At 47.3% G+C, this 27,983-nt stretch overlaps 1 protein-coding gene across 1 annotated transcript in view; it reads left to right on the forward strand.

The window, feature by feature from the left end:
* Positions 1 to 11,458: 11,458 nt before the first annotated feature.
* LOC141229251 (uncharacterized) overlaps positions 11,459 to 27,983 on the forward strand; it is a 28,801-nt gene continuing 12,276 nt past the window's right edge. The window contains exons 1-6 of the mRNA XM_073667440.1: positions 11,459 to 11,517; positions 23,052 to 23,262; positions 23,390 to 23,566; positions 23,648 to 23,771; positions 27,400 to 27,497; positions 27,696 to 27,786. Of these exons, the coding sequence (XP_073523541.1) occupies positions 23,185 to 23,262; positions 23,390 to 23,566; positions 23,648 to 23,771; positions 27,400 to 27,497; positions 27,696 to 27,786 (568 nt within the window). The 5' untranslated portion in view covers positions 11,459 to 11,517; positions 23,052 to 23,184. The remainder of the gene's footprint in view (positions 11,518 to 23,051; positions 23,263 to 23,389; positions 23,567 to 23,647; positions 23,772 to 27,399; positions 27,498 to 27,695; positions 27,787 to 27,983) is intronic.

Below are 27,983 nucleotides of genomic sequence, written 5' to 3' on the forward strand. Positions count from 1 at the left end.
ACCGGGGAGCGGGCGGCCGAGTTGGACCGGCGGGAGCGTGTCGGCGGGGGGTTGCTCAGCTGCGGCGGTGCGACAGACGCTGGCCGGCGATATGCAGGGGAGTTTTGCGCAGCGGTCGCGCGCCGCGCAGGAGCTGGGGAGCGGGCGTGCGACTCCTCTATCCCGGGTATACTTGCTGGGGGAGGCGTGGCTACAGAGTCAGCAGCGCATCACGTGACCCGACAGGCCACGCCCTCGGTCCTGGATGCTGCGGGGCAGAAGAGGAGGCTGCTCCTCATGCAGCGGCGAGCCCTGCGCCTCACTCACAGCGGGCGCAGGGCTCCGCTGCACTATGAACTGAACGTGTGCTGTCTGCAGGGTCGGCGGCGGGCGCAGAGCAAATTCAGGGCTCCTGCCCGCCGCCGGCTCTGGGGACAGAACAGAGCCCATTGTTCCCCACCCCCAAAATCACTCCTGTACCACATTCCGCAGATCAGCGCCCTGGAGAGCGGAGGTCCAGCCGGCACTCCCGCCCTCCAGAGCGCTTTCGGCATAGCACCCCGCAGCCTCACAGAAAAAGCGGGCGTCCAAACATTAATCATTCCCCGCCCCCACAACACATATCGGGGGCTGTGGCAGAGCAGAGCTCCGGACAGGAATTCTCTGCCGGGGGCTGTGCTCTGCCTCCCTCCCCAAACACCCCCCCGCAGAAGCCCCTATAATAAAAATAACAGAAAAGTTCCCAAAATAGAACACAATACACTACACAGCCAGGGAGCATTGCGGCCCCTGTAATCACCGCAGCCCATCTATCGCCCATTCCCACTATCAATACCCCCCTGATGGACACTACGCGCAGCTTAAACGCTTCAGCGCCCATCCTCGCCTCCTCCATGTACCCCTATAATAGTGCAGTGCCGCACGCGCTTGACACCGCTATATCATCGTAGCGCTCATTTGATCATTTAACAGTTAATGCTCCCCTGACGCCCTCCAGCTTGCCACAAATAGCACCGACATGTCCCGGCGGAACGCTTGTAAATGGTGCAGAACCCCCTATACACCCTCAGGAACAGAGAGACTCCAGGCGTACTGGTTCCAGGCAAACTCGCTGTAGTTCCTCCTCCGACAGATCTACGCCATCCCACACAAGTCACCGGCGAAGGAAGCGGTCGTATCAAACAAAGCGGAGAACGGCATCCCACAGGAGGGGTCACAGGTCAAGGTCCTCAAGGTGGCGCTCACCATACTCCGCTTCAGAGATGTCAAGCGCATCGTTGAGCCCCAATAGCCACCTGCACCGATCCCGTCCTCCGCGGGACAGAAATAGTTTAATGGCACCCTCCAGAGCTCACAGCCTGCACGATGCAGAGATTTCACGCAGGTCTAGGAGCAGAGGCACGCCGCTCACCCCGAGCGAGACTGGTGTCGGAGTTCCTCCACACATCGGAGACCCTCCTCCAGTCGCAGGAATGGGTGAGTGCAATATAAGTATAACTGAAATGGGAAATAGTAACACCAACTTAATAGTGGCCCTTAAGGCCCTGGACGAACAACTATCCGCGCCACCAGGCGCAATACAAAATTGTACAAAAATAACTCCACCATTAGCAAGAATACACAAGGACGCTTTCTTTTGTGGAATTAGCCCACTAGGTTCACACATAGATGAGGAAACAAGAATTAAAATTTGGAATAATGACTACATCGACATTTGGTCACTAGCATCCACGGACCAACATACTATAGACAAAGAGAGAAGGATAGTCGACAGACTATTCGACAGAAACAGACAAAAGGTCGCAAAGACAATGAGTAATTGGTTACAGGCATTTTCTGTGCTAGGTTGTATAATGGGCCAAAAGCATCCGGAACGCTGCTCGGAACTATTCATATACCGGGATACAGTGTATACCTCGTACAAAGCCCACGGCGGTTCAGCATGATGGCGCTACGACGAAGAGTTTCGGAGGCAGTTGGCCCTGCCACCACAGCTGGGCTGGGGGGTAAAAGCTACAGACGTCTGGTTACGACTAATGCTGTCACAGAAACACCATCCCTTTCCAACAACAGCTATTGGACAATCGGCAACAGCAGGCCAAAATTCAGTGGTCGTAAATAGACCAGGGGCCTGCTGGCAATATAACGAGGGACATTGTCGTTTTTACGCCTTATGCAGATACAAGCATGAATGCTTAGCCTGCGGAGGAGCCCACCCTGCAGCAGGATGTTCTCACCCCGTAAGCAAATTATCAATTAAACTCCCACAGCCAGAATCCAAGGACCCCAGTGAGCGTAAACGCAATGGGCCCTTGGCTAGACCAATATCCTAAGAAAGACGCAGCGGGGCAGTTACATTTTGGTTTCACATACGGGTTTTTCATCCCTTTCAAACTCAATAAATCGTCCACCTTTGCAAATAACCTTAAATCTGCAAGAGAGCACCCCAAAATACTTAAAAAAAAATACAAAAAGAAGTAGCTCTAGGCAGAGTAGCGGGCCCTTTCCCAACACCACCATTCAGTAATGGTGTTTCCTCTCTGGGAATAATCCCCAAAAAAGAGCCAGGCTCATTCCGGCTTATCCATCATTTATCTTACCCAAAAGGAAAGTCTTTAAATGACGGTTTTTCGTCTGAAGACACCTCGGTCTCCTACGCGTCGTTCGACAGAGCAGTAATGTTAGTTCGCGATGCGTGGCCCTGGGCGCTGCTCGCTAAATCCGACATAGAATCCGCCTTTTGCCTATTTCCGGTACACCCAGATTGTTACCACCTGTTGGGATGCCAAGTGGACAATGAATACTTTTATGACGCTTGCCTCCCAATGGGTTGTTCTATATCCTGTTACTACTTTGAGCTATTTAGTTCTTTCCTAGAAAGGGTGCTGAGGTACGAAACTGGCAATAGGTCTGTCGCACAATACCTAGATGACTTCCTATTCGTCGGACCCAAAGACTCAAAGCAATGGCAATCATTACTCAACGAATTCACAAACATCTCGCGACGGTTTGGAGTCCCACTATGCCCAACAAAAACCATAGGCCCCACAACAAAGCTGTCATTCTTAGGCATCGAAATCGACACTACAGCAAGGTTGTTCCACCTCCCAACAAAAAAAATCAAAAAACACTATACCTCATTGAGGGATTTTGCGCGGCACGAAAAGTAACATTACAGCAGATCCAAGTGTTACTAGGGCTCCTCATGTTTGCTAGCCGGGTGATGCCAGTCGGAAGGGTGTTTTCGCGTCACTTTTCCCTCGAAACAAAACGTGCATTAAAACCAAGTCATAAAATCAGAATCACCAGGCAGCTTCGGGCGGACTTAGAGGTGTGGAAAACCTTCTTACAATCATTCAACGGTCACATGTTATTTATGTTAGAGGAACAGTCCAACAATGAACTAAGATTATTCACTGCGGCGGCAGAATCAGGCGGATATGCAGCGATACTAGATAACCAGTGGTGCACAGGCTTATGGCCTTCGTATTGGTCTGAACAAGGGTTGACAAATAACCACACACTACTAGAACTCTTCTCAATAGTGGTAGCAATAGAAATATGGGGCACGCACCTGGTGAACAAAAATATACGCTTCATAACAAGAAACACCAGCCTAGCGTACTGCATTAATAAGATGGCATCATCGTCTCTCCCAGTGCTAAGCCTACTACGCCGGCTGGCATTCCTGTGCCTAAAACACAATATATGGGTCCGTGCGAGCCACAATGCTGAGGGGTCTAACGCTGCTGCTAACGCTTTATCACAATTCAATTGGCAGATTTTCACAGAGCTCCTCCCCAACGCCCACCCATCGGGCAACAGTTGCCCAGCCTCCCTCTAGGATATAGTGGCGAACAGCTGATGCCATTAATCAGTGCGTCAGTCGCCCCGTCGACGTGGCAAGCTTACGGTAAGGCATGGGAACAGTGGACACGACTAATGAGAGGCAGACGAGTTGACCAATGTGAACAAGCCATGATACAAGTCACCATAGAATTTCTCCACCAGCTAATGATGAGGGGCATATCAGCGGCGTCAGCGCAGCGGTGGCTGACCAGAGTGGCATTTCACTTCCAACTACTGAATTGGGGAGATGTGACAAAGAGATTCATTATTACACAAGCCTTAAAAGAATGGAAAAGGGCTCAGCCAAGTCAGGAGTGCAGACGTCCCGTGTCACTAAAACTGCTTACACAAATCATATCCCTAACACCAGTAACATGCCACTCACAATGTGAAGCAACACTACTGTCTACTGCATTTGCTATCGCATCCTTCGGGGCGCTACGCATAAGCGAATTAGTCCCTCAATCCAAAATCATCACCAATGGAGGCTTATTACACCAGGACGTAGTCATAGCCAATAATGCAATACACATACGCAAATCTAAATCAGACCCAGCGGGCAAGGGCACTTGGGTGCTTCTAAAACCCACAAACAGTACACTGTGTCTGGTAACAATAGTAAAGACATATACAGCCATCAGGCCACAAAGTAATTTCTTCCTATCACACATTGACGGAACTCCATTATCAAGATACCAGTTCCAATCTATATTTAATAAATGCCTAACATCAGCAGGGAACCACCCCAAAGATTACGGGACACACTCATTCCGCATAGGCACGGCCACGGAAGCAGCAAGAGCAGGACTGTCAGAAACTGAAGTTCAGAGGATAGGGAGATGGCGATCCACATGTTTGGCGAGATACATAAGACCGGACTTGTTATCCTAACGTGGTTTGTTTCTTTTACAGGTGACGATAAGCCAACAGTGTGGGTGATAGGCCACTCGTACATATACTGGGCAGAAAAAAGGGCGACAGTCCGCCCGAGCGGGAGGAATATGGAGTTTCATAACACATATTTCAACTGGAGAGGTATTAGAGGCCTGCGATGGCCACAGGTACTAATGGAGGTAATCGACATAGGGAGAGAAGCAACAGGTCCGGTCATATTAGTGATACACGCAGGGGGAAATGACCTCGGTCATTACAAGAGCGCAGAACTAATGGCAATAATGAAGCTAGACACTGAGCGCTTCAGAGCATTTTTTAGTAAACTAACTATAGTATGGTCAGAGATGGTGCCGAGAGCGGTATGGCGAGGAGCGCGAGACATCACGGCCATCGAACGGACAAGGCGGCTAATAAATATTCGGATGGCAAAATTTGTAAATGAAAGAGGTGGTGTAGTGATAAGACACCGAGAACTGGAAGGAGATAAAACAGGCCTCATACGGCCCGATGGTGTTCATTTAACGGATATTGGACTGGACATATTCCGTTTAGGACTCCAGGACGGAGTGGAACAAGCGTTAATGATGATGATGGGAGGGGGTCGGAGTCCTGCCTACGAGTATGCAGGATCCTCCGTGGCCTGAAATAGAAAGGACATGTTGGAAAGTTACTCTTGTTGGCCAACTTGCCGGTGTGAAGACACAGGGCGTGCTGCAACAAGCGTAATTATTTTTGGAAATAAAATGCCTTTCTAATGGAATGAGTATAAAGAGTTAATAAATCTGTGAACGATCCTCACCCATCCAGTTGTAAGAGTTACATTATTGTATTGTTAAGGAAGGGGTGGCGGTAGGGGGGCTGAGCGTCTGGGTTTGGTTGGGGGTCCCCACAGTCTGGTAGACTCCATATTAAATAAGGAGGGAGTCACTGACTGTGGTGGCCCCTCCCCGGGCCGTGGCGATTGGTGACCCCCTTTCGCTGCCCCTTACTGACCAGTGATCCTGAAGCCCCCAGAAGGGTCCAATGAAGCGAAAGGGACGGCTGCTACAAGCCATCCCATGGATACATAAACACCGGGACATCCCACGTTACTTCCTTTCTTTGTTGGTCCCGGAGTCGAACGTCCCACCCACCCTCCCTGATGTGAAGACTGCAAGAAGGACAATCATAAACTTTTCAAGTCACAGCGGCCTGAAATGGAAAGGACATGTTGGAAAGTTATTCTTGTTGGCCAACTTTCCGGTGTGGAGACACAGGGCATGCAGCAACAAGCGGAATTATTTTTGGAAATAAAATGCCTTTCTAATGGAATGAGTATAAAGAGTTAATAAAGCTGTGACCGATCCTCACCCATCCAGTTGTAAGAGTTACATTATTGTATTGTTAAGGAAGGGGTGGCATTAGGGGGGCTGAGCATCTGGTTTTGGTTGGGGGTCCCCACATTCTTCACTGTCATCTCTCTGGTCTGTCCGAATAATGGAGCTTATGGTGACTGTGTTTGTGTATTGTCAGTGTGAGGGGATGTGGGAAAATGGAATGGAGGGGCGGAAGGTTTGATGGATGATTTTGGTATGAGTCTGTTTTTCCTTCCAAGCTTAACTGTTCCTGGTGTACCTGCCTCTGATTCTGCTCTTCAAAATTTCCTGCACTGCTGCTTCAAGTGTCCAGGTATACCACAAAAATAACAATATTGTTCCTTTGTGTGATCCTTTTACCTCTATGTTCAGTGCAATCTCTGTTCCTAGATGTTAATATGGGTTTAGGATTTGGTTGAGTTTGCTCTGATGTCAGTTGTTTATCTTTTTCCTCATGAACTACAGCTATTTTTGCCTTGACCTGGTTCTGCTTATCGCTCATAAAAGCGATAACACGGCAATGTATGAAATATAGAGCTGTCTTCGTGTTAAGCTTTCCTTCTTTGTTTTTAAAAGTATAGTAAATTGGACAGAGCTGCTTTCAAGGACTGTTATTTCCAATTAAAATACTTTCTTAGGCAATGTTAGCCACCCATTTCTTCTGGGGGTGTAATAAAGTACTTGTTGCTTCAGGGGCCGTCACAGACTGTAGTGGGCCCCTGTGCAAGAAATTTTTGGGGGCCCCCCCTGCCCTTCATAAGGCAACAAAGTTATGTAAACATAACCCCCCCATGTGCATCTCTCACCCCCCCATGTGCAGCTCTCATCCCCCCCATGTGCAGCTCACCCCCCGTGCATCTCTCATCCCCCTCCGTTCACTCTCACCCCCCCGTGCATCTCTCACCCCTCCCCCGTGCATCTCTCACCCCTCCCCCGTGCATCTCTCACCCCTCCCCCGTGCATCTCTCACCCCCCGTGCATCTCTCACCCCCCCGTGCATCTCTCACCCCTCCCCCGTGCATCTCTCACCCCCCCCGTGCATCTCTCACCCCCCCCGTGCATCTCTCACCCCCCCGTGCATTTCTCACCCCCCCGTGCATCTCTCACCCCCCGTGCATCTCTCATCCCCCCGTGCATCTCTCACCCCCCGTGCATCTCTCACCCCCCCATGCATCTCTCACCCCCCCTCGTGCATCTCTCACCCCCCGTGCATCTCTCACCCCCCCGTGCATCTCTCACCCCCCCGTGCATCTCTCACCCCCCCTCGTGCATCTCTCACCCCCCCGTGCATCTCTCACCCCCCCCTGCATCTCTCACCCCCCCGTGCATCTCTCATCCCCCGTGCATCTCTCATCCCCCCGTGCATCTCTCATCCCCCCCCATGTGCATCTCTCATCTCTCCCCTCCCCCCCATGTGCATCTCTCATCTCTCCCCTCCCCCATGTGCATCTCTCATCTCTCCCCCCCCCATGTGCATCTCCCATTCCCCCCACTCCTAGTTACTTGTATTTAAAAAAAACAAAAAACTTGTTATACTTACCCCCATGCGATCCCTGCAGAATCCTGGCGCTCGTCCAAATCGCTGACACCAGGTTCTCCTGCCTTCCTGTCATGTGACGGCGCCGTCACATGACCGGAAGTCAGAGGAATCATGAAGGCGCTGCCGCAGCAGCGCAGCGCTAAGATGTCCTGGACCCGGCGCTTAGCATGGGGCCGGGGGCCCCATGAGGAGAGAGACGCACAAGAGGGGGGCTCCGAGGGGGCCCCTACCGGCCGGGCCCCATACTGGAGTCAGGGCAGTCATGCCCTGATGGCGGCCCTGCTGGAGGCTGGAGGGGCCCCCTCTCCCTCGGGGCCCCCGTTCAATGAACCGGCTGCACGGGCGGTAGTTCCGCCCCTGTGTTGCTTGGGGTCTGAGGGCAGACTAGAATTATACACTCAGACACTGGATGTGTGTTATTTTATTTCTCCGATGCATCTTATTTATTTATTTAATTTGAACCAAAAATGGCAGATTTGGAGATAATTATCTCAATCTAAATTCTTGGAAGGGCTACCACGACAGTGTCTAACCCCAGCGTATGATACAGAGAGCAGCACTAACAGAATTGGTGCTGCCGGCAGTCCTCGGTGACACTGTCAGTGTCACTGGCAGTCACCAACAAAATGGCTCCACACTGTGATCCTAAATTTCATCCTCTCTTATCCTTTTACAAACACCCAGAAAGGGAGGAGAGGAGTGACATCACACACATGTACAGTGTCCAGTTTAGGACATGATCAGATATCAAAATCAAACATCAGAATGAAATACCCTGTCTGTCAAGTGATTCTGACTAGTGACTTTAAGTGGCTTTAACAACTGTAATAATAATAATAAAAAAAAGTCACTGTTCGCTGATGGGACTTGAGCCCAAAATTCTGTGTCCAGAAACCAGTGCACTAACCACTGAGATATTACCTCAGTTGAAGAAACCTAACAGTTATATTTGGTTATATGATCTTCAGTGCAAACCTGATTGAAACTCATTGGGACTTATGCACAGGCTGCAAGCAAGACAATTTCAAATGATGTGTGATTCTGATGTGTAAGTCTGATGTGTGACTTACTTCAAACTTCAGAATCACAATGACTTTTAGTCATCCTGAGTATTTTCATGGTTGATCTCATAAGACAAGACAGGATAGCTCAATGGTAAGGCATCAGCCTCTGAAGCTACAGTATAATGGCTCAAATCCTATTAGGAATATTATTATTTCATTATTATTAGAGTTGTAAAAGTCACTTGTCAGTCATGGTATTTAGCCTCAAACTGACATCAGAATGATATTTGATTTTGATATCCTAAAATGGACACTGTACTACAGAGACCCCTGTACAGGAATATTAGGGCTCCAGCGACATCACATCTATTATACAGAGAATAGCGCTATCTCCATAGCTCTGTACACAAGGACATAGAGCTCAGACAAAGTCCTCATATTCAGCAGCTTCTATTTTACTCCAACCCTCTTTATAAGAACAAGATCAGAGTCTCATTATACTGAGCAGAGAAGCTCCAGGGACAAAGACCCCGTCTGGTCCTAACACGCTGGGGGCCCGGAGTATCCAGCCACGGGGCCCGGATTCTCTCATTTGTGGCCCCAGCGTTTCTTGTAGAATAAATCCCTTTCTCATCCAGTCCTGTAGTAATGACTTTGTTATCAGGTTTTGTAGGAGGGTTCGTCTGACTCCATCTTATGTTATCAATATCTGTGCGAGAAACAAGAGACGTCCGAGCGCAGTTTTACCGAGTGTCCAGAGTCAGTTCTTCTACAGTCTGATAAAGAGCCGCGGTGTCTCCGACCGAACCTGGGGAGTATACAGCTGTATACAGCATACACACGGCTCCGCTCCATACACACATGGCTCAGCTGCATACACACACGCCCCCGCTCCGTATACCTCGTACATACTCGGCTCTGCTCCGTACACCTCATACACACACGGCTCTGTACACACACGGCTCTGCTCCGTACACCTCGTACACACATGACTCTGTACACACACGGCTCCGCTCCATACACCTCGTACACACGCGGCTCCACTCCGTGCACCTCGTACACACACGGCTCCGCTCCATACACCTCGTACACACGCGGCTCCACTCCGTGCACCTCGTACACATACGGCTCCTCTCCGTACACACGCGCCTCCGCTCCGTACACCTCGTACACACAAGGCTCCGCTCCGTACACCTTGTACACGCGCAGCTCCGCCCCTTACACCTTGTACACGCTCGGCTCTGCCCCGTACGCCTCGTACACGCGCGGCTCCACCCCGTACGCCTCGTACACGTGCGGCTCCGACCATACGCCTCGTACACACGCGGCTCCGCTCCGTACGCCTCGTACACGCACGGCTCCGCACGCCTCAGACACGTGCGGCTCCGCTCCGTACACCTCGTACACGCGCGGCTCCGCTCCGTACACACGCGGCTTCGTACACCTCGTACACACGGCTCCGCTCCGTACACCTCGTACACGCGCGGCTCTGCTCCGTACACCTCGTAAACGCGCGGCTCCGCTCCGTACACCTTGTACACACACGGCTCAGCTCCGTACACCTCGTACACACGAGGCTCCACTCCGTACACCTCGTACACACGGCTCCGCTCCGTAAACCTCGTACACACACAGCTCCGCTCCGTACACACGGCTCCGCTCCGTAAACCTCGTACACACCCGGCTGCACTCCGTACACCTCGTACACGTGCGGCTCTGCTCCGTACGCCTCGTACACACGGCTCCACTCCGTAAACCTCGTACACACCCGGCTGCGCTCCGTACTCCTCGTACACGCGCGGCTCCGCTCCGTACGCCTCGTACACACGGCTCCGCTCCGAACGCTTCGTACACACGGCTCCGCTCCATACGCCTCATACACATGCGGCTCCGATCCGTACACCTCGTACACGCGCGGCTCCGCTCCGTACACCTCGTACACACGCGGCTCCGCTCTGTACACCTCATACACACGAGGCTCCGCTCCGTACACCTCGTACACACGGTTCCGCTCCGTAAACCTCGTACACACGCAGCTCCGCTCCGTACACACGGCTCCGCTCCGTAAACCTCGTACACACCCGGCTGCACTCCGTACACCTCGTACACACGCAGCTCCGCTCCGTACACACGGCTCCGCTCCGTAAACCTCGTACACACCCGGCTGCACTCCGTACACCTCGTACACGCGCGGCTCCGCTCCGTACGCCTCGTACACACGGCTCCGCTCCGTACACTTCGTACACATGGCTCCGCTCCGTACACCTCGTACACGCGCGACTCCGCTCCGTACGCCTCGTACACGCACGACTCCGCTCCGTACGCCTCGTACACGCACGGCTCCGGTCCATACGCCTCGTTCACGCGTGGTTCCGCTCCGTACGCCTCGTACACGCGCGGCTCCGCTCTGAACGCCTCGTACACACGCGGCTCCGCTCCGTACGCCTCGTTCACGCGCGGCTCCGCTCCGTACACGCGCGGCTCCGCTCCGTACGCTTCGTACACGCGCGGCTCCGCTCCGTATGCCTCGTACACACGCGGCTCCGCTCCGTACACCTCGTACACACGCGGCTCCGCTCCGTACACCTCGTACACACGCGGCTCCGCTCCGTACACCTTGTACACACACGGCTCTGCTCCGTACACCTCGTACACACATGGCTCCGCTCCGTACGCCTCGTACACACGCGGCTCTGCTACATCCACACTGTAAACCCCTCCTGACCCCACACATAAACTTCAGCTCATCCAGCACCATGACAACCAGCACAGCAGAGTCCTGCATCCACTGAGGCCCCTGATCATGTGACCCCTGACTCCTCCCCTCCTGTGACCTCATCACAGCTCCTGTGCACACAGAGCAGCCATATATGTGGTGGCGGCTCTGCAGGTGGAGGTATGTGGAGATCCCCCATTACAGGGCGCAGGGGGCATTAACCCCTTCAACACGGAGACTCTTTTGGGGTCTTGTGTTGCCCCTTTATAAGAATCATAAGGTTTTTGTTCTGTTTCCTGTAATAGATACATACGACCCAACTATGGAGACAGGAAGGGAGGAAACGTATTGTTCTCATAGTACAGGACCCCTTTACTGGCCCTGCAGTGTAATGCCCCCATTATGCCCCTTATGCAGTATGTATGATGCCCCCACACAGTGTAATGCCCCCATTATGCCCCTTATACAGTATATAGGATGTCCCCACATAGTGTAATGCACCCATTATGTACCTTATGCAGGATGTATGATGCCCACACACAGTGTAATGCCCCCATTATGCCACTTATGCAGTATGTATGATGCCCCCACACAGTATAATGTTCCCGCAGTATCGCCTGAAGTCCTGTAGTTGGAATAATCCCTCTGGAAAATGGGTTTCCCTCTGCCTGCTCCCCTACATATAGACCCTCGAGCATGTACACATGCATGTAGGGGAGCAGGCCTTACTAGATATTGAGGCTTTGTACAGTAATATACCGCATGAGGATGGTATCAGAGGAGTAAGACATTTCTTGAAATCGAGATTAATAGAGTGTAGCAGACATAATGACTTCATGGAGGATCTTCTAAAATTCACTCTTACTCATAACTTCTTTCTTTTTGACAGGAAGTACTTCCACCAGCTCAGGGGTACTGCGATGGGGAGCCTCTGTGCCCCCCTCATATGCTAACTTATTCCTGGACTGGTGGGAGGAAAACACAATATTCATAGATGATCATAAGTGATGGCATTCATATATTGGGGTATGACATAGATATATTGACGACATTTTTATCATCTGGTCAGGAACGAGTGAAAAGTTTCTTGAATTTGTCAAGGAACTCAATATCCATAGAGTGGGCCTGAGATTTATATCAGAGTTTAAATATTACCAGTTGCCTTTCTTGCATATACTAATCAAGATTGAAAGGGATGGGACCCTAGGGACACTCATCTACCATAAACCTACAAGCACTAATAAACTATTGAAGTGGGATAACCACCACCCCATCCCCATAAAAAGAGGAATACCCAAGGGCCAATTTTTATAGTTGAGAAGAAACTGCTCTAATGTCACAGATTTTAATATACAGGCAATAGACATGAACACCAGATTCATGGAAAAAGGTATCCACAGTACATTTTGGATTCCACACGATTGTTTGCAGAAAATCGGGAGAGACAGACACTCCTCCATACCTAACCAAGAGAGCAAGAAAAATATGGGATAACACAAGTAATAGGAACTTACGAGAATCAGAGTGACAATATCTTTAATATTCTCAGAAAACCCTGACCAACCTGGACCTGAGGGTGCTGCGTGATTTACTCCCACAATAACTTTCAGAAAGGGTCGGTCAATTAGAGACCGTTTAGTGCATAGTTTCTATAAAAACCTGCAACCAAGGAGACATGGCTAGATAGAAGAGTCTGCGGTTTCTTTAGATGTGGATAAAGTTGTACATGTAATTGGATGAGACCATGAAATCTTCTTCGAGTTCCTCTACAGGTGAAACCTTTCTCCAGAGGGATTATTCCAGCTGTAAAACCTCAGGACTTTTATATATGGCCACATGCACCTGTCTCCTAGATTATGTATGCATGACCAAGAGGCAGTCTAGGGGGAGGGGGCATTTGGGTAATATATGCCATGGTCAGGACACCCCAATTAGTGCACATCGAGGTGAAACCAGAAACATCTCCTTTTCTATCATTGCGATGGTTAAACACAGTGTCAGAGGAGGTGATCACAATAGATGTATCCTCAAAAAGGAAAGTGAGTGGATTTCCAGACTGGATTGACGAGCAAATTTCCTATGCCTGTTTTGTGTGAATACATCCATATTCTGAATTACACTTTTTGATTTTATACTCTACCCATTTCTACTCAGTTCCCTGTGAATCGGGTTCACATATTGTTTTACTTCATCAAGATATCTGAGCTTCTATATCAGAATTATTTCTTATCAGTTATATCCCAATTATACTATTTAGTAACTAACAAGTGTGGTGATCATTGTATATCTCCAATTATGTAATAAGGGTCAGATTTGGCCATTTAGGAATATACTGTGGGCCACCATCCCATATTTTATGTAGTGATAAAGTAGATCTACATGCCTATTGCATGATGAGAGGATGTGCAATACTTGTTTTTAGTCTCCCATGATGCTGATCTCAGAGACAGGACTTTTCTATATGGGAGGAATGCAATCCAGATTCAGTATGCGTCCGGATACATCTGGACATGCACAATCGCAGACAATGACCCTAGATGCTCTCTGGCATGGAATGCATAACTTGGGTCATGCGCAGTGAAGGGTACGTAGCAGCAATCAGTTTATCTGCCATTAAACTTTATAGCACGTCACTTCCGGACGTGCACACTAGGAGATGGACATTATCGGACCTCTCGCGCATGAGAAGAAGCTCAAGCGCAGTACATTATTGTAGACAAGACTCCATTCTGTATATCCTATGACAATTCACTTCTAGGAAAGGGAATGGGTCTCCTAGTCTGTGGAGGGGTTTTGGATGAAGTGGGATTTTTAAACATGGACACCTGGCTATTAGACACACTATGCTAAACATCATGAATTAACATCCCTGAATCAAGTCTCCTGATGAACCTGTTGGGGAAACCCATTGAGGTGGATTGTTGAAACGTTCTCTGAAGAGTACCATACCCTTTCCTTTACATATACCTTGAGACATACGTGGTCCTATTTAATGTATCAGTGTTTTTTTTATATATACACTGCTCAAAAAAATAAAGGGAACACTTAAACAACAGAATATAACTCCAAGTAAATAAAACTTCTGTGAAATCAAACTGTCCACTTAGGAAGCAACACTGATTGACAATCAATTTCACATGCTGTTGTGCAAATGGAATAGACAATAGATATAAATTATTGGCAATTATCAAGACACCCTCAATAAAGGAGTGGTTCTGCAGGTGGGACCACAGACCACACCTCAGTACCAATGCTTTCTGGCTGATGTTTTGGTCACTTTTGAATGTTGGTTGTGCTTTCACAGTCGTGGTAGCATCAGACGGACTCTACAACCCACAGAAGTTGCTCAGGTAGTGCAGCTCATCCAGGATGGCACATCAATGCGAGCTGTGGCAAGAAGGTTTGCTGTGTCTGTCAGCGTAGTGTCCAGAGGCTGGAGGCGCTACCAGGAGACAGGCCAGTACACCAGGAGACGTGGAGGGGGCCGTAGGAGGGCAACAACCCAGCAGCAGGACCGCTACCTCCACCTTTGTGCAAGGAGGAACAGGAGGAGCACTGCCAGAGCCCTGGAAAATGACCTCCAGCAGGCCACAAATATGCATGTGTCTGCACAAACGGTTAGAAACCGACTCCATGAGGGTGGTACGAGGGCCCGACTTCCACAGATGGGGGTTGTGCTCACAACCCAACACCGTGCAGCAGGACACTTGGCATTTGCCACAGAACACCAGGATTGGCAAAGTCACCACTGGCGCCCTGTGCTCTTCACAGATGAAAGCAGGTTCACACTGAGCACATGTGACAGATGTGAAAGAGTCTGGAGACGCCGTGGAGAGCAATCTGCTGCCTGCAACATCCTTCAGCATGACCGGTTTGACAGTGGGTCAGTAATGGTGTGGGGTGGCATTTCTTTGGAGGGCCACACAGCCCTCCATGTGCTCGCAAAAGGTAGCCTGACTGCCTTTAGGTACCGAGATGAGATCCTCAGACCCCTTGTGAGACCATATGCTGGTGCGGTTGGCCCTGGGTTCCTCCTAATGCAGGACAATGCCAGACCTCATGTGGCTGGAGTGTGTCAGTAGTTCCTGCAAGATGAAGGCATTGAAGCTATGGACTGGCCCGTCCGTTCCCCAGACCTGAATCCGATTGAGCACATCTGGGACATCATGTCTCGCTCCATCCACCAACGTCACGTTGCACCACAGACTGTCCAGGAGTTTAGTCCAGGTCTGGGAGGAGATCCCACAGGAGACCATCCGCAACCTCATCAGGAGCTTGCTCAGGCGTTGTAGGGAGGTCACATAGGGACGTGGAGGCCACACACAATACTGAGCCTCATTTTGACTTGTTTTAAGGACATTATGTCAAAGTTGGATCAGCCTGTAGTGTGTTTTTCCACTTTAATTTTGGGGGTGACTCCAAATCCAGGCCTCCATTGGTTAATAAATCAGATTTCCATTGATGATTTTTGTGTGATTTTGTTGTCAGCACATTCAACTTTGTACAGAACAAAGTATTCAATGAGAATATTTCATTCATTCAGATCTAGGATGTGTTATTTGAGTGTTCCCTTTATTTTTTTGTGTATATCAAGGTTATCTAGGGCTTCTGAGGGACAGCCACCGGTGAGTGGGGATGCTATTGTCATCTCGTAGGGTGCCAAACTCTGCACTTAGGCTGTAACAGCTTTGTTTAGGTACAGGATAGGGTAAGCCATTCAGCTTGTAGTTTTGCTAGTTTTAAGTATATATATGTTGTTAGTCCAGTTTTTAGTGCATATATTTTAATTTGGGGGGCGGAGGTTTCCCACAGTACTGCTCATTAGACACACAATTTTGTACCACCCATCTCACAGACTACCCCACGGCAATTAATAAAAACTCAGCACCTTTCTTGGTGCAGATACTAATGAACCCAGAATCTATGAGATATTTACCACACAATAGTTGGATAGGCAAAGGCATATCATCCATAGTGGCAGCCCATGTAGCCACTATAATGCCGGTGAATTGAGAGGGCTCGGTGTGGGTCAGCAACGGGCACCCTCTCCTTCCCAATCATCAAAATTTCAGCTATATACACATTCCCGTGACGGTAATACATTGAATAGGTTAATGAATCAGGAAATCGAAAGCTCACTGATCCATCATTCAGCATTCGCCTGTGAATCTGAGTCTCTGTGCACTGCAGACACAAGGATGTCACTACATCACACCTGTAGTATGGAGCCTCAGTACTCACACTGCACAGACCGGAACGGGGTTGGTTGAGTAGAGTGTGTGTGTGTGTGTTTTTTTTCTTAATATCAAGAATTATGGGGGCATCATATTAAGTGAAGGGCCTTTGGGGCTCTCATACAGAGTGGGCGGCGGGTGGGGGCCATTAAACTGTGTTGGGTGCTTTGATGGACTTTAATGGCCTCCATATTGAGTGCGTGTCCTCATTTTGTTTAGTAGGCTATTGTGGCCATAATACTCTATGAGGGGCTGTGGGGGCCATCATACTTTGTGGGTGCCATTATACTGTGTTGAAGCCTAATTCTGAGCAACATGGGCATACAGGAGCACAATTTCCTGGTGATGAGTCAGATAGGGATAATTAAGTGAGAAATACAAATTTTTGGTCTACCTGGTGGCTTGAATTGATATGGTGTTGTGTGACCAAAGGTAGACATCAGATGGTACGTTCTGAAGGAAAACAAAGATATAATAGCAGTGGGAATTCAGATTCCAAGGCGAGAGCATAGCAGAGACAAAGAGCAGAGAGTGGAGTAGAGAATGAGATCTTGTCAGGATCGGAGGTTGTGTGTAGGCAAGTACCGGGAGACTAGGTCACAGATGTATGGAGGAGACAGGTTGTGGATGGCTTTGTATGTCATGGGTAGGGCTTTATACTGGAGTCTCTGGGTAATGGGTAACCAGTGAAGGGATTGCCAGAGGGGAGACGCTGGGGAATAGCCAGGGACCAGGTGGATTAGTCAGGCAGCAGAGTTTAGTATAAATTGGAGAGGTGCGAGAGTGTTAGAACGGAGGCCACACAGAGCAGGAGTCGAGGCAGGATATGATGAGGGCATGGACTATGGTTTTTGCAGATTATTAAGTAAGGAATGTACGGATCCGGGAAATATTTTTGAGTTGGATTCGGCAGGAAGTGGAAAGGGCTTGGATATGTGGTTTGAAGGAGAGATCAGAGTCCAAGGTTACCCCGGGGAAGCTAGCTTGCGGGACTAGGGAGAATGAGCAGTCATTATGGTGAGATGTGATCTTGAGAGTAGAGCGGAAAGTTGATCTTCTGTGATGATGGAGAAGCTGGTTTTGGAGGAGAAGGGCTGAGTAGATATGAGCAGGTGCTGGGGGGGTTGTCGGCCAAAGCTTTCTCTGATGTTATCAATCTTCTGCTTGAAGAATGAGGCAAAATCTTCAGCTGAGATGATGGGAGAGGGAGGATGTGCTGGGGGATGGAGGAGAGAATTGGAAGTGTTGAATAGCTGTTTAGGGTTGTGAGACTGGCAAGCTATGACAGATGAGAAGTATGTTTGTTTTGCTGCAGTGAGTGTGGACTTGAAATTAGTGAGGGACTGTTTGATTGCGATGAAGTGCTCTTTGGAATGGGATCTTTTCCATCTCCGCTAAGCAACTCTGGAAGCCCGCCTCAGTTCTTTAGTCAGGCTAGTGTACCAGGGTTGCCTGTTAATTTTGTGAGCTTTGGTATGTCTGAGAGGGGAAGCCGATTTGAGAGATGCAGATATAGTGGTGTTACATAAAGCGGCAGCATCTGCATTGTGTAAGGAACTTATGTTTGCAAGAGGGAGAAGAGACTCGGAAAGTAAATGTAGATCAAGGTGTTTAAGATTTCTGCGAGGGTGTGCAGGTTTGTGGAGTGGGGATTGTGCAAATGGAGAGGAGAGGGAAGAAAATGTAAGTAGGTTGTGGTCAGAAAGAAGAAGAGGTGAGTAAGAGAGGTTAGATAGGGAACAGAGGCGGGTGAAGATGAGGTCCAGAGTGTGTACATCTTTGTGCGTGTCTGTGGAGGACCATTGAGCGAGGCCGAAAGAGGAAGTGAGAGATAGAAGCTTAGAGGCAGCTAAGAGGGAAGTGTCAATGGGGATGTTGAAGTCACCCATGATGATAGTGGGGATGTCAGTGGAAGGGAAATGATAAGGACGATTCCTTATCTTAAACTAACAGGATTTAAGCAAGCAATTGTCTGGAGAGGAAGCTACAGTGTCGCCAAACTGGGACATGAGTTCTCCTATGAAGAACTGAAGATGAAATGCCGCAGCAAGGAGCGTGTAGCCCTCATTGAATGTACTTTGAGAGTACCAGTGAGGAGTCGTACAGATACATCTCAGCCAGTGACGTACCATATTTTTCGCACTATAAGACGCACCGGACCATAAGACGCACCTATAGAAAAAAAAATGTAAGCAAAAAATGGGGTCTGCTGCTGACACTGTTATAGGGGTAATGTCCCCCAATTCTGTTAATAACCCCCATCCTGGTATATATGGCCCCCTCCTTCCTGTTATACGTGGCCCTCATCCCCCTCCTGCTGTGCATGGCATCCCTCCATCCTGGTATGCATTGCATCCCAATCCCCCATCCTGCATGGAACCCCAACAATCCCCATCCTGGTATGCATGGCACCCCTCATCCCCATCCTAGTATGCATGGCACCCCTCATCCCCATCCTGAGATGCATGGCACCCCTCATCCCCATCCTGGAATGCATGGCACCCCTCATCCCCATCCTGGTATGCATGGCACCCCTCATCCTCATCCTGGTATGCATGGCACCCCTAATCCCCATCCTGGTATGCATGGCACCCCTCATCCCCATCCTGGTATGCATGGCACCCCTCATCCCCATCCTGGTATGCATGGCACCCATCATCCCCATCCTGGTATGCATGGCACCCCTCATCCCAATCCTGGTATGCATGGCACCCCTCATCCTGATATGCATGGCACTCCTCATCCCTCTTCCTAGTCTGCATGGCCCCTCTTATCCCTCATCCTGGTATGCATGGCCCCTCTAATCCCTCATCCTGATATGCATGTCTCACCTCATCCTGGTATGCATGGCACCCCAATCCCCCATCCTGGTATGCATGCCACCCCAATCCCCCATCCTGGCATGCATGCCACCCCAATCCCCATCCTGGTATGCACAGCACCTCAATCCCCATTCTGGTATGCAATGCATGGCACTCCCATCCCCATCCTTGTAGGCATGGCACCCTAATCCCCATCCTGGTATGCATGGCACCCCTCATCCTGGTATGCATCGCACCCCTCATGCTGGTAGGCATGGCACCCCTCATCCCTTTTAGTGGTATGCATGGCACCCCTCATCCTGATATGCATGGCACCCCTCATCCCTTTTCCTGGTATGCATGGCACCCCTCATCCTGATATGCATGGCACCCCTCATCCCTATTCCTGGTATGCATGGCCCGTCTCATCCCTCATCCTGGTATGCATGGCCCCTCTAATCCCTCATCCTGATATGCATGTCTCATCCTGGTATGCATGGCACCTCAATCCCCCATCCTGGTATGCATGGCACCCCAATCCCCCATCCTGGTATGCACGGCACCCCAATCCCCATCCTGGTAAGCACAGCACCCCAATCCCCATTCTGGTATGCAATGCATGGCATCCCCATCCCCATCCTGGTAGGCATGGCACCCTCTATCTCCATACTGGTAGGCATCGGGTACTCAGGTATGCACCATGTACAGCGTGTGCTCGAGTGACATGCTCGAGTCCCTGCTCCGCATGTTTCACGGTTATTAGACACCCAAAAAAAAACATGCGGGGATCGCTCGTGCATGGCAGGCAATCCCCGTAAAGTTTTTTGGCCGCGAAGCATATGGGGCAGAGACTCGAGCATGTCACTCAAATACCCACGATACTCAATGCATACCAGAGCACCCGATGCAAACTCAAGTAGCGAGCACTTGCTCTCAACACTAGTCGCCATATCGTCATCTTTTTTTCTTACTTTTGAAAAAAATCCCAACCCCAGCCCTAACCCTAGCACAACCCTAGCCCTAGCACAACCCTTGCCCTAGCACAACCCTAGCCCCAGCACAACCCTAGCCCCAAACCCTGCCCTAACCCCAGCACAACCCTAGCCCCAAACCCAGCCCTAACCCTAGCCCAATCCTAACCCAAGAGTTTATTTTTGGTGCCGTTCCTTGTGCGGTATAAGTGATTAGACGACTTTATTCTTCGGGTCGGTGTGATTACAGCAATGCCAGAATCATATGGTGTTTTTATGACTGACAGCTGTCACACACTAAAAGACGCATTTTTTGTAAAATCTAGTTCTTGTATCGCCATATTTTGAGAGCTATAATTTTTCCACATTTTGGCAGACAGTCATGTGACGGCTCGTTTTTCGCGGGATGAATTGACGTTGTTATTGGTGCCATTTTCAGGCACGTGACATTTTTTGATCGCTTTCTATTCCGATTTTTCGGAGGCAGAATAAACAAAAACCAACAATTCAGGAATTGTTTTTTTTCTTTTTTTTTTTATTCTGTTCCGCGTGTGGTAAAATTGATGAGGTAGCTTTATTCTTCGGGTCAGTACGTTTACAGCGGTACCACATTTGTATCATTTTTCTATGTTTTGGCGCTTATACACAATAAAAGCTATTTTATAGAAAAAAATATTTTTTAGCATCGCTTTATTCTGAGAGCTAGAACTTTTTTATTTTTCGGCTGATGGAGCTGTATGGCGGCTTGTTTTTTGCGGGACGAGATGACGTTTTCAGCGATACCATTTTTATTTATATGCGTCTTTTTGATCACGTGTTATTCCACTTTTTGTTTGGCGGTATGGTGATAAAGCATTGTTTTTTGCTTCTTTTTTTTTTACCGTATTCACTGAAGGGGTTAACTAGTGGGACAGTTTTATAGGTCAGGTTGTTCCGGACGCGACGATACCAAATATGTGTACTTTTATTGTTTTTGTTTTTTTTATAATAATATTTATTGATGGGTACATTATATTTTTATTTTTGGTGTATTTTTTTTTTTTTTTTTTTTATATTTTTGCACATTTTTTTTTTTTTTTTTTTCCACTTTCACACAGTTTATACACTTTATTACTTTGTCCCACTCTGGGACTTTCACTGTTTTTTCTCTGATCGCCTGCATGGCACAGGAATGCAGCACCATCCCTATGCCATGCAGGCTGTCAGAAGTGCACAGTGTGAAGATTGCTTGGAGATGCACTGCGCATGTCCAAGCAATCTTCCTGCTCTCTGGTGACCCGGATGTTGTCATGACGACATCGAGTCGTCATGGCAACACCCGGGAAGCCTTTGCAGACTGCGCTGGAAGCCGGAAGAGGAGGTGAGTATCGTCGATCACCTCCCCTTGCCCCCGCAATGCCGCGATCGACTTCGATCGCAGCATCGCGGGGGTTAATGTGCTGGGAGCGGTGCAGGACCGCTCCCTGCACATAGTACCGGGTGTCAGCTGTGACAATCAGCTGACACCCGGCGGCGATCGCGCCCGCACAGCCTGTGTGCGCGCGCGATCGCCATGACGTACTAATACGGGTCTGGCTCTTAAGTCCCAGGGCACAGACGCGTATTAGTACGTCAGATGTTGTTAAGGGGTTAAACAACTCTCCTTAGTGCGATCATACAACATACAAGCCTCTGATTGCTCAGATAATGCACTGTACTACTGTAGTGCTGTGTATCATCACTGACTGTCACTGTAATACTAATGGCCCCATACACATGAGATAAGTGTTAGCTGTCTGCCAAATGACCGTTCAGCCATCTCTCCCGACTCCCCCAATCACACAAATATTCCAGCTTTCCTGTGGTCTGTATGAGAGTCACCTCCAGACTCCTCTAGTGGAGGATTATCTACAGGAAGAACAAACAGATTAGCCTCTGAAATTCAGGCCCCCAAATATATTATATAGTCAACCAACTTTCATGCAGCTTTAGTCTAATGTGTATGGGCACTTTAAAAAGTAACTTATTGAATGCCACCTCGGGCCCGGCCCTAATAGACTTTTGTACATTAAAGGCCCAGGCACCATTATTAGGCATTTATATATCGTAGTAACTAGGAGGCCCCATACTATCAAGAACGTGGGGGAGGAGGGACATTCAGCAAAACTCTACCAAACCTTCTTAGATGCCATGTTTGTTTCTGTCAGCAGCAAGTGGTTAAACTGCCAGGGTTTTTGTTGCAGCCACACCTGTGCCATCCCTGCGGTGTACATCTATGTTCTGATGCCCAAAAGAGGTTTTTTGTTTTTCTTAAATGTTTAACGTATTAAAAATAAGAAAATTTCTTTTTTCATGTTTTTTTCTTTTTACAAGAATTGTTGATACCAATTTTCTTTTGAAACATTTTAATATCTGCTTTATTTCTGGTGTTTTTCTTGCAATATAGGAAAGCCTAATGTCGTCCTCATCATGAAGTAGTTATTTCTCATGTTACGTGTAATGAATATCTCCTGCAGTATTGCTAATGCCGATTCCAGTGTCGGTAAATGGGACGAGAATTAGCTTTATGGAAGATGAGTCTTTGAGAAACGTGTTCAGCTGCAGACTCCGTGGAAGAAACTGCTTGTTGTCTGTGGCCTAAAATATATAGGTTTTATTACTAGATGTAAAGAAGAAAACTAAATACTGTAAAATAATAACTCTCATATGTTTCCCCTTATTATCTCCAGTAATTGTATTATTACACCGGATATTTATGATGTTACATCGGCTCATCATCTTCTCGTTAAGGTCTCTATAATATGAGATCCTCTCAGTGAAGATCTTCTAGATAAGAGAATTTTCCTGATTTACCCATCAAGGATGAATATGGACAGAGACAAGATGGCGGAAAGGATATTACACCTCACCCTAGAGATCCTCTTCCGGCTTACTGGAGAGGTGAGAGATTCTGATGACGTCACATTACATCATTCCTATCTATGGGAATAACAGATGGACAGAACTGGAGAGGTGAGGACTCTGGAAATGTCTGTAGTGAGATTTATTAATGTGTCTCCATAACCAGGATTACACAGTAGTGAAGACCTCTAGAGAGCGCTGTCAGGACCCTGTGTCTGAGGGATGGAGAAGACCCCTGAGCCCAATCACAGGTCCTCCACCTCACCCCCTGATACATGAGGACATCAATGACCAGAAGATCCTAGAACTCACCTACAAGATGATTGAGCTGCTGACTGGAGAGGTGACACTGCTGGGAATGCTGGGACATTATACAGTAACATTATTAAGGATTGGGGGATGACTGTATCATTGTATGTGTCAGGTTCCTATAAGGTGTCAGGATGTCGCTGTCTATTTCTCCATGGAGGAGTGGGAGTATTTAGAAGGACACAAAGATCTGTACAAGGTCGTCATGATGGAGGTTCCCCAGCCCCTCACATCACCAGGTAATAGACAGGACTAAATACACACGGCCTATAATTATCTGTATGGGTCATTCCACATCAAGTGGACCAGTTTTAAAAATCGTCCCCACTCGACCTTCTCCGATCGGATGTACATGTATGTTTGAAAAGAGGTTCTGTAAATTTTTAGGGCCAGATCTCAAATACATTGGGCACTGTTGACCTTTCACTGGAGGTTCCACCAAGCCTGCGGCTTCAGCTAAGAGGATTTTGCAAACTTTGGCACATAGCCATTAGAGTTCTACTGTATACTGGCTATGATGCTGAAATTTGGCATACTAGCTAAACTTTTGCTGCTAAACACGATAAAATTATTACCGGCTATGACAAAACAATATTTCGGCCGCAATTTTGTGTCAAAGTAGCTTGTAAAACGCGTTGCATAAAATTTATGCCAAACTTTGCCCATATATAACTCAAGACCAAAAACCAATAGTAACTGGTGCTTTGCCCTGTACACCAAACATCTACATGACTTTGCATTGCTGCAATATCATGGTCAAACCATATGTATTTGTGGAAATATTCACACCCACATATGATGAAAAACTTAAAAAAAACGAATTTTACCTATTTTTAGGTCAAATTTCTCAAAAAGGGTACCCCTAAAATGTATTAATTCTGATATCATTAGAAAGAGCACATTTTTCTCTACAAGGATCATTGGTTTTTTTTTGGAGTCTCTCAGTTTAAGGAAAGAAAAATGCCACTGAACATGGTGTTATTTATGCGCGTAATGCATTGATTTTGTGTTTGATTTTCAGATTCTTATCACATGTTACAGAGTTGTATTGTTGCTAGTAATGTCTATTATAATCAAAAACCTATAAACCTTTTTGTTTATGAAAAGTTATTGACTATTGTTACATTTTAATGCATATATTATTTCTTTTTTAGCGATGGAGAATGAAATTGATGAAGAATCGGCCCAGTGCTCTATCGGCCTTGCGAACAATTCGAAGTGCCACCTTAAGACATTCACCCATAGCAAGGATGAGTTGAAATTGTTTACAAGCTTTGGATTGGATGAACAGAAATTGCTGGGTCGACGAGTGGGACTAAATTTTGACGAACATTCACAAATCTGTTTACACCATGAAGCTTCATTCTTGACCAAATATGAGCATTTGCAAAAATCGTGTTGCAATCCTTTTGGGAAGAAAGGTCATAACACCAAAAAGAATTTGCGAGCTATCAATTTGTTAGCAGCTGACCAGTTGAACGAATTTACAAAGAATGATGTGAAGCCTGGCCAGAAGATGTGTGCATCATGTCGAAAAGAATTTGCTAACAGGAAAAAATCAGCTGATCCAGTTTCCTCTGAATCAGATCCAGATGGAATGGAATGTTCTCCTGAAAGTCTAAATTCAAGCTTAACATCCATTGGCATCTCTCCTCTGAAATATCCACGGGTAAGCCAGCGGGATTCACTTGGATATGCAAGGAGAAAGATAAGCCAGGTACAAAATGCATTTTCTAGCAAGATTGCTTCAATTGGAGGGCTTGAGCCGAAAGACATTGAGCAAACAAAAACAGCACAGTGCAAAATGTGTCTGGATTACAATCACCTTTTGGCAGATTTGAAGCAAAAGCTGCAGGTGTCCAGTCGGGCAGAAAAGGTCCAAATCTTGACATTGGCACCTAAAAGTTGGTCCATTAAGGCTATATCAGATGAATTCGGTGTCTCTGAACGAATGGTCAAACAAGCTCGAAAGCTTAAATGTGAACATGGGATCTTAGCCTTACCTAGAATCAAGTGTGGCAGGAAAGTTTCTGAGGAAGTGAAGAAAAAGGTGCAGGCATTTTTTTGAGGATGATGAATTCAGTCGAATGTGCCCTGGTAAAAAAGACTATGTATCAGTGCGAATAGCAGGAGAAAAAAAGCAGATGCAAAAGCGACTATTACTGAGCAATATGAGGGAAATGTTTGTTGCCTATCGGGATCGGAATGGCCCTGAAATTGGATTTTCCAAGTTTTATGAGCTTCGGCCAAAGTGGTGCATAACCTTTGGATCTGCTGGAACACATTCCATTTGTGTGTGTACCATTCACCAAACTGTCAAACTAATGCTTGCAGCATGCCCAATCAATGATGACTACAAAGAGCTCATATGCAAAATGGTCTGTGGAATTGAATCCAAGGACTGTATGCTTGGCCGTTGTGATAAATGCTGTATGCTAGTCAATGTGTTTGTCAACAGTGACCCTGAAGATATTATTGAGTTCAAACAATGGATTCACACTGATCAAGACACGCTTGATACCAAACAACTGACTATAGAAGATTTCATTGAAGAATTGGTTTTGAAAATTTTTAAACTTTGTAGCCATCACTACATCGCCAAGCATCAAAGTAGCTATTTAAAATCGTTGAAGGAAAATCTGAGACCTGGAGAGCTTGTGATCCTTATGGACTTTGCTGAAAATTACTCATTTATTGTTCAAGATGCCATTCAAGGTTTCCACTGGGAAAATAGTCAAGCTACAGTACACCCATTTGTAATTTACTTCAAGGAGTTAAATGGTGAAGCTGCGCAGAACATCAGCTTGTGCATAATCAGTGATTGCTCACGACATGACACAGTTGCAGTCCACACTTTCTTAACAGTAATTGTGGAGTATCTCAAGACTCTCATCTATGGGATTCGTCATATCCACTACTTCAGCAATGGATCTGCAGCCCAGTACAAAAATTTCAAAAATTTTCTCAACTTGTGCCACCACAATGCTGATTTCAAGACAGCATTATTACAATTCTTAATAGGATTATAATACCAATTCTTAGGGAATTGGTTGTGGTATAACCACCATGGACCAACGCAAGGGTTTGAATAGTGCAGTTACCATTCATTGCTTATTAATAAATAACACCATGTTCAGTGGCATTTTTCTTTTCTTAAACTGAGAGACTCCAAAAAAAAAACAATGATCCTTGTAGAGAAAAATGTGCTCTTTCTAATGATATCAGAATTAATACATTTTAGGGGTACCCTTTTTGAGAAATTTGACCTAAAAATAGGTAAAATTCGTTTTTTTTTAAGTTTTTCATCATATGTGGGTGTGAATATTTCCACAAATACATATGATTTGACCGTGATATTGCAGCAATGCAAAGTCATGTAGATGTTTTGTGTACAGGGCAAAGCACCAGTTACTATTGGTTTATGGTCTTGAGTTATATATGGGCAAAGTTTGGCATAAATTTTATGCGACGCGTTTTACAAGCTACTTTGACACAAAATTGCGGCCGAAATATTGTTTTATCATAGCCGGTAATAATTTTATCGTATTTAGCAGCAAAAGTTGAGCTAGTATGGCAAATTTCAGCATCATAGCCAGTATAGAACTCTAATGGCTATGTGCCAAAGTTTGCAAAATCCACTTAGCTGAAGCCGCAGGCTTGGTGGAACCTCCAGTGAAAGGTCAACAGTGCCCAATGTATTTGAGAACTGGCCCTAAAAATGTACAGAACCTCTTTTCAAACATACATGTACACCCTTATAAATTTTCAGCAAAATCGGAGAAGGTCGAGTGGGGACCACTGGTCCACTTGACATGGAATGACTCGTATGTAAAGAATGAATTCAGTCTCTGTATGTGTTTCCTCCAGATGAATCCAGTAAGAGGACAACACCAGAGAGATGTCCCCATCCTCATCTTCCACAGGACTGTAAACAAGAAGATCCCAATGTTCCTCAGGATCATCAGGTAGATGGAGAGAAGGTGTCATGAGATCTCCCCTATGATGTGTAGACGGCTGTGAAGGTCTTGTGCTCAGTCTTGTTTTATCCACCAGTATTATATGTTTTATACTTGTGTAATGAGAATGGTGGAGATGGCAGGATTAGAGCTGATCATAGATGGGACTTCTCCACCTGTCTGTGACTTTTACAATATTTGTTTCAGCGTGAAGATCTGACCCATATTAATACTACAGAGACATATGTGAGGGGTGATGAGCGGTGTAAAGAAGAGATTCCTACATATGACTACCCAGGTGAGTAGTAACCACTAAATGCAGAGAAGTCACAGATTCTTCTCAGTCACCGGCTGTGGCTGCTTTATCAGTTCGGTAGTCCGGCTGTATCACAATCGTGTGATCACCATTTTGCCGCTGGAGCATAACATTCGCCTCCATCTGAAAATGTTCAAATGACTTTGTGAATTATGAAAGCCCTGTTCTGTAGAACTTAC

The sequence above is a fragment of the Phyllobates terribilis genome, unplaced genomic scaffold, assembly GCF_046119375.1.
Source record: "Phyllobates terribilis strain yellow unplaced genomic scaffold, ASM4611937v1 Scaffold_470__1_contigs__length_1423970, whole genome shotgun sequence".
In the NCBI taxonomy this organism is placed as follows: domain Eukaryota; kingdom Metazoa; phylum Chordata; class Amphibia; order Anura; family Dendrobatidae; genus Phyllobates; species Phyllobates terribilis.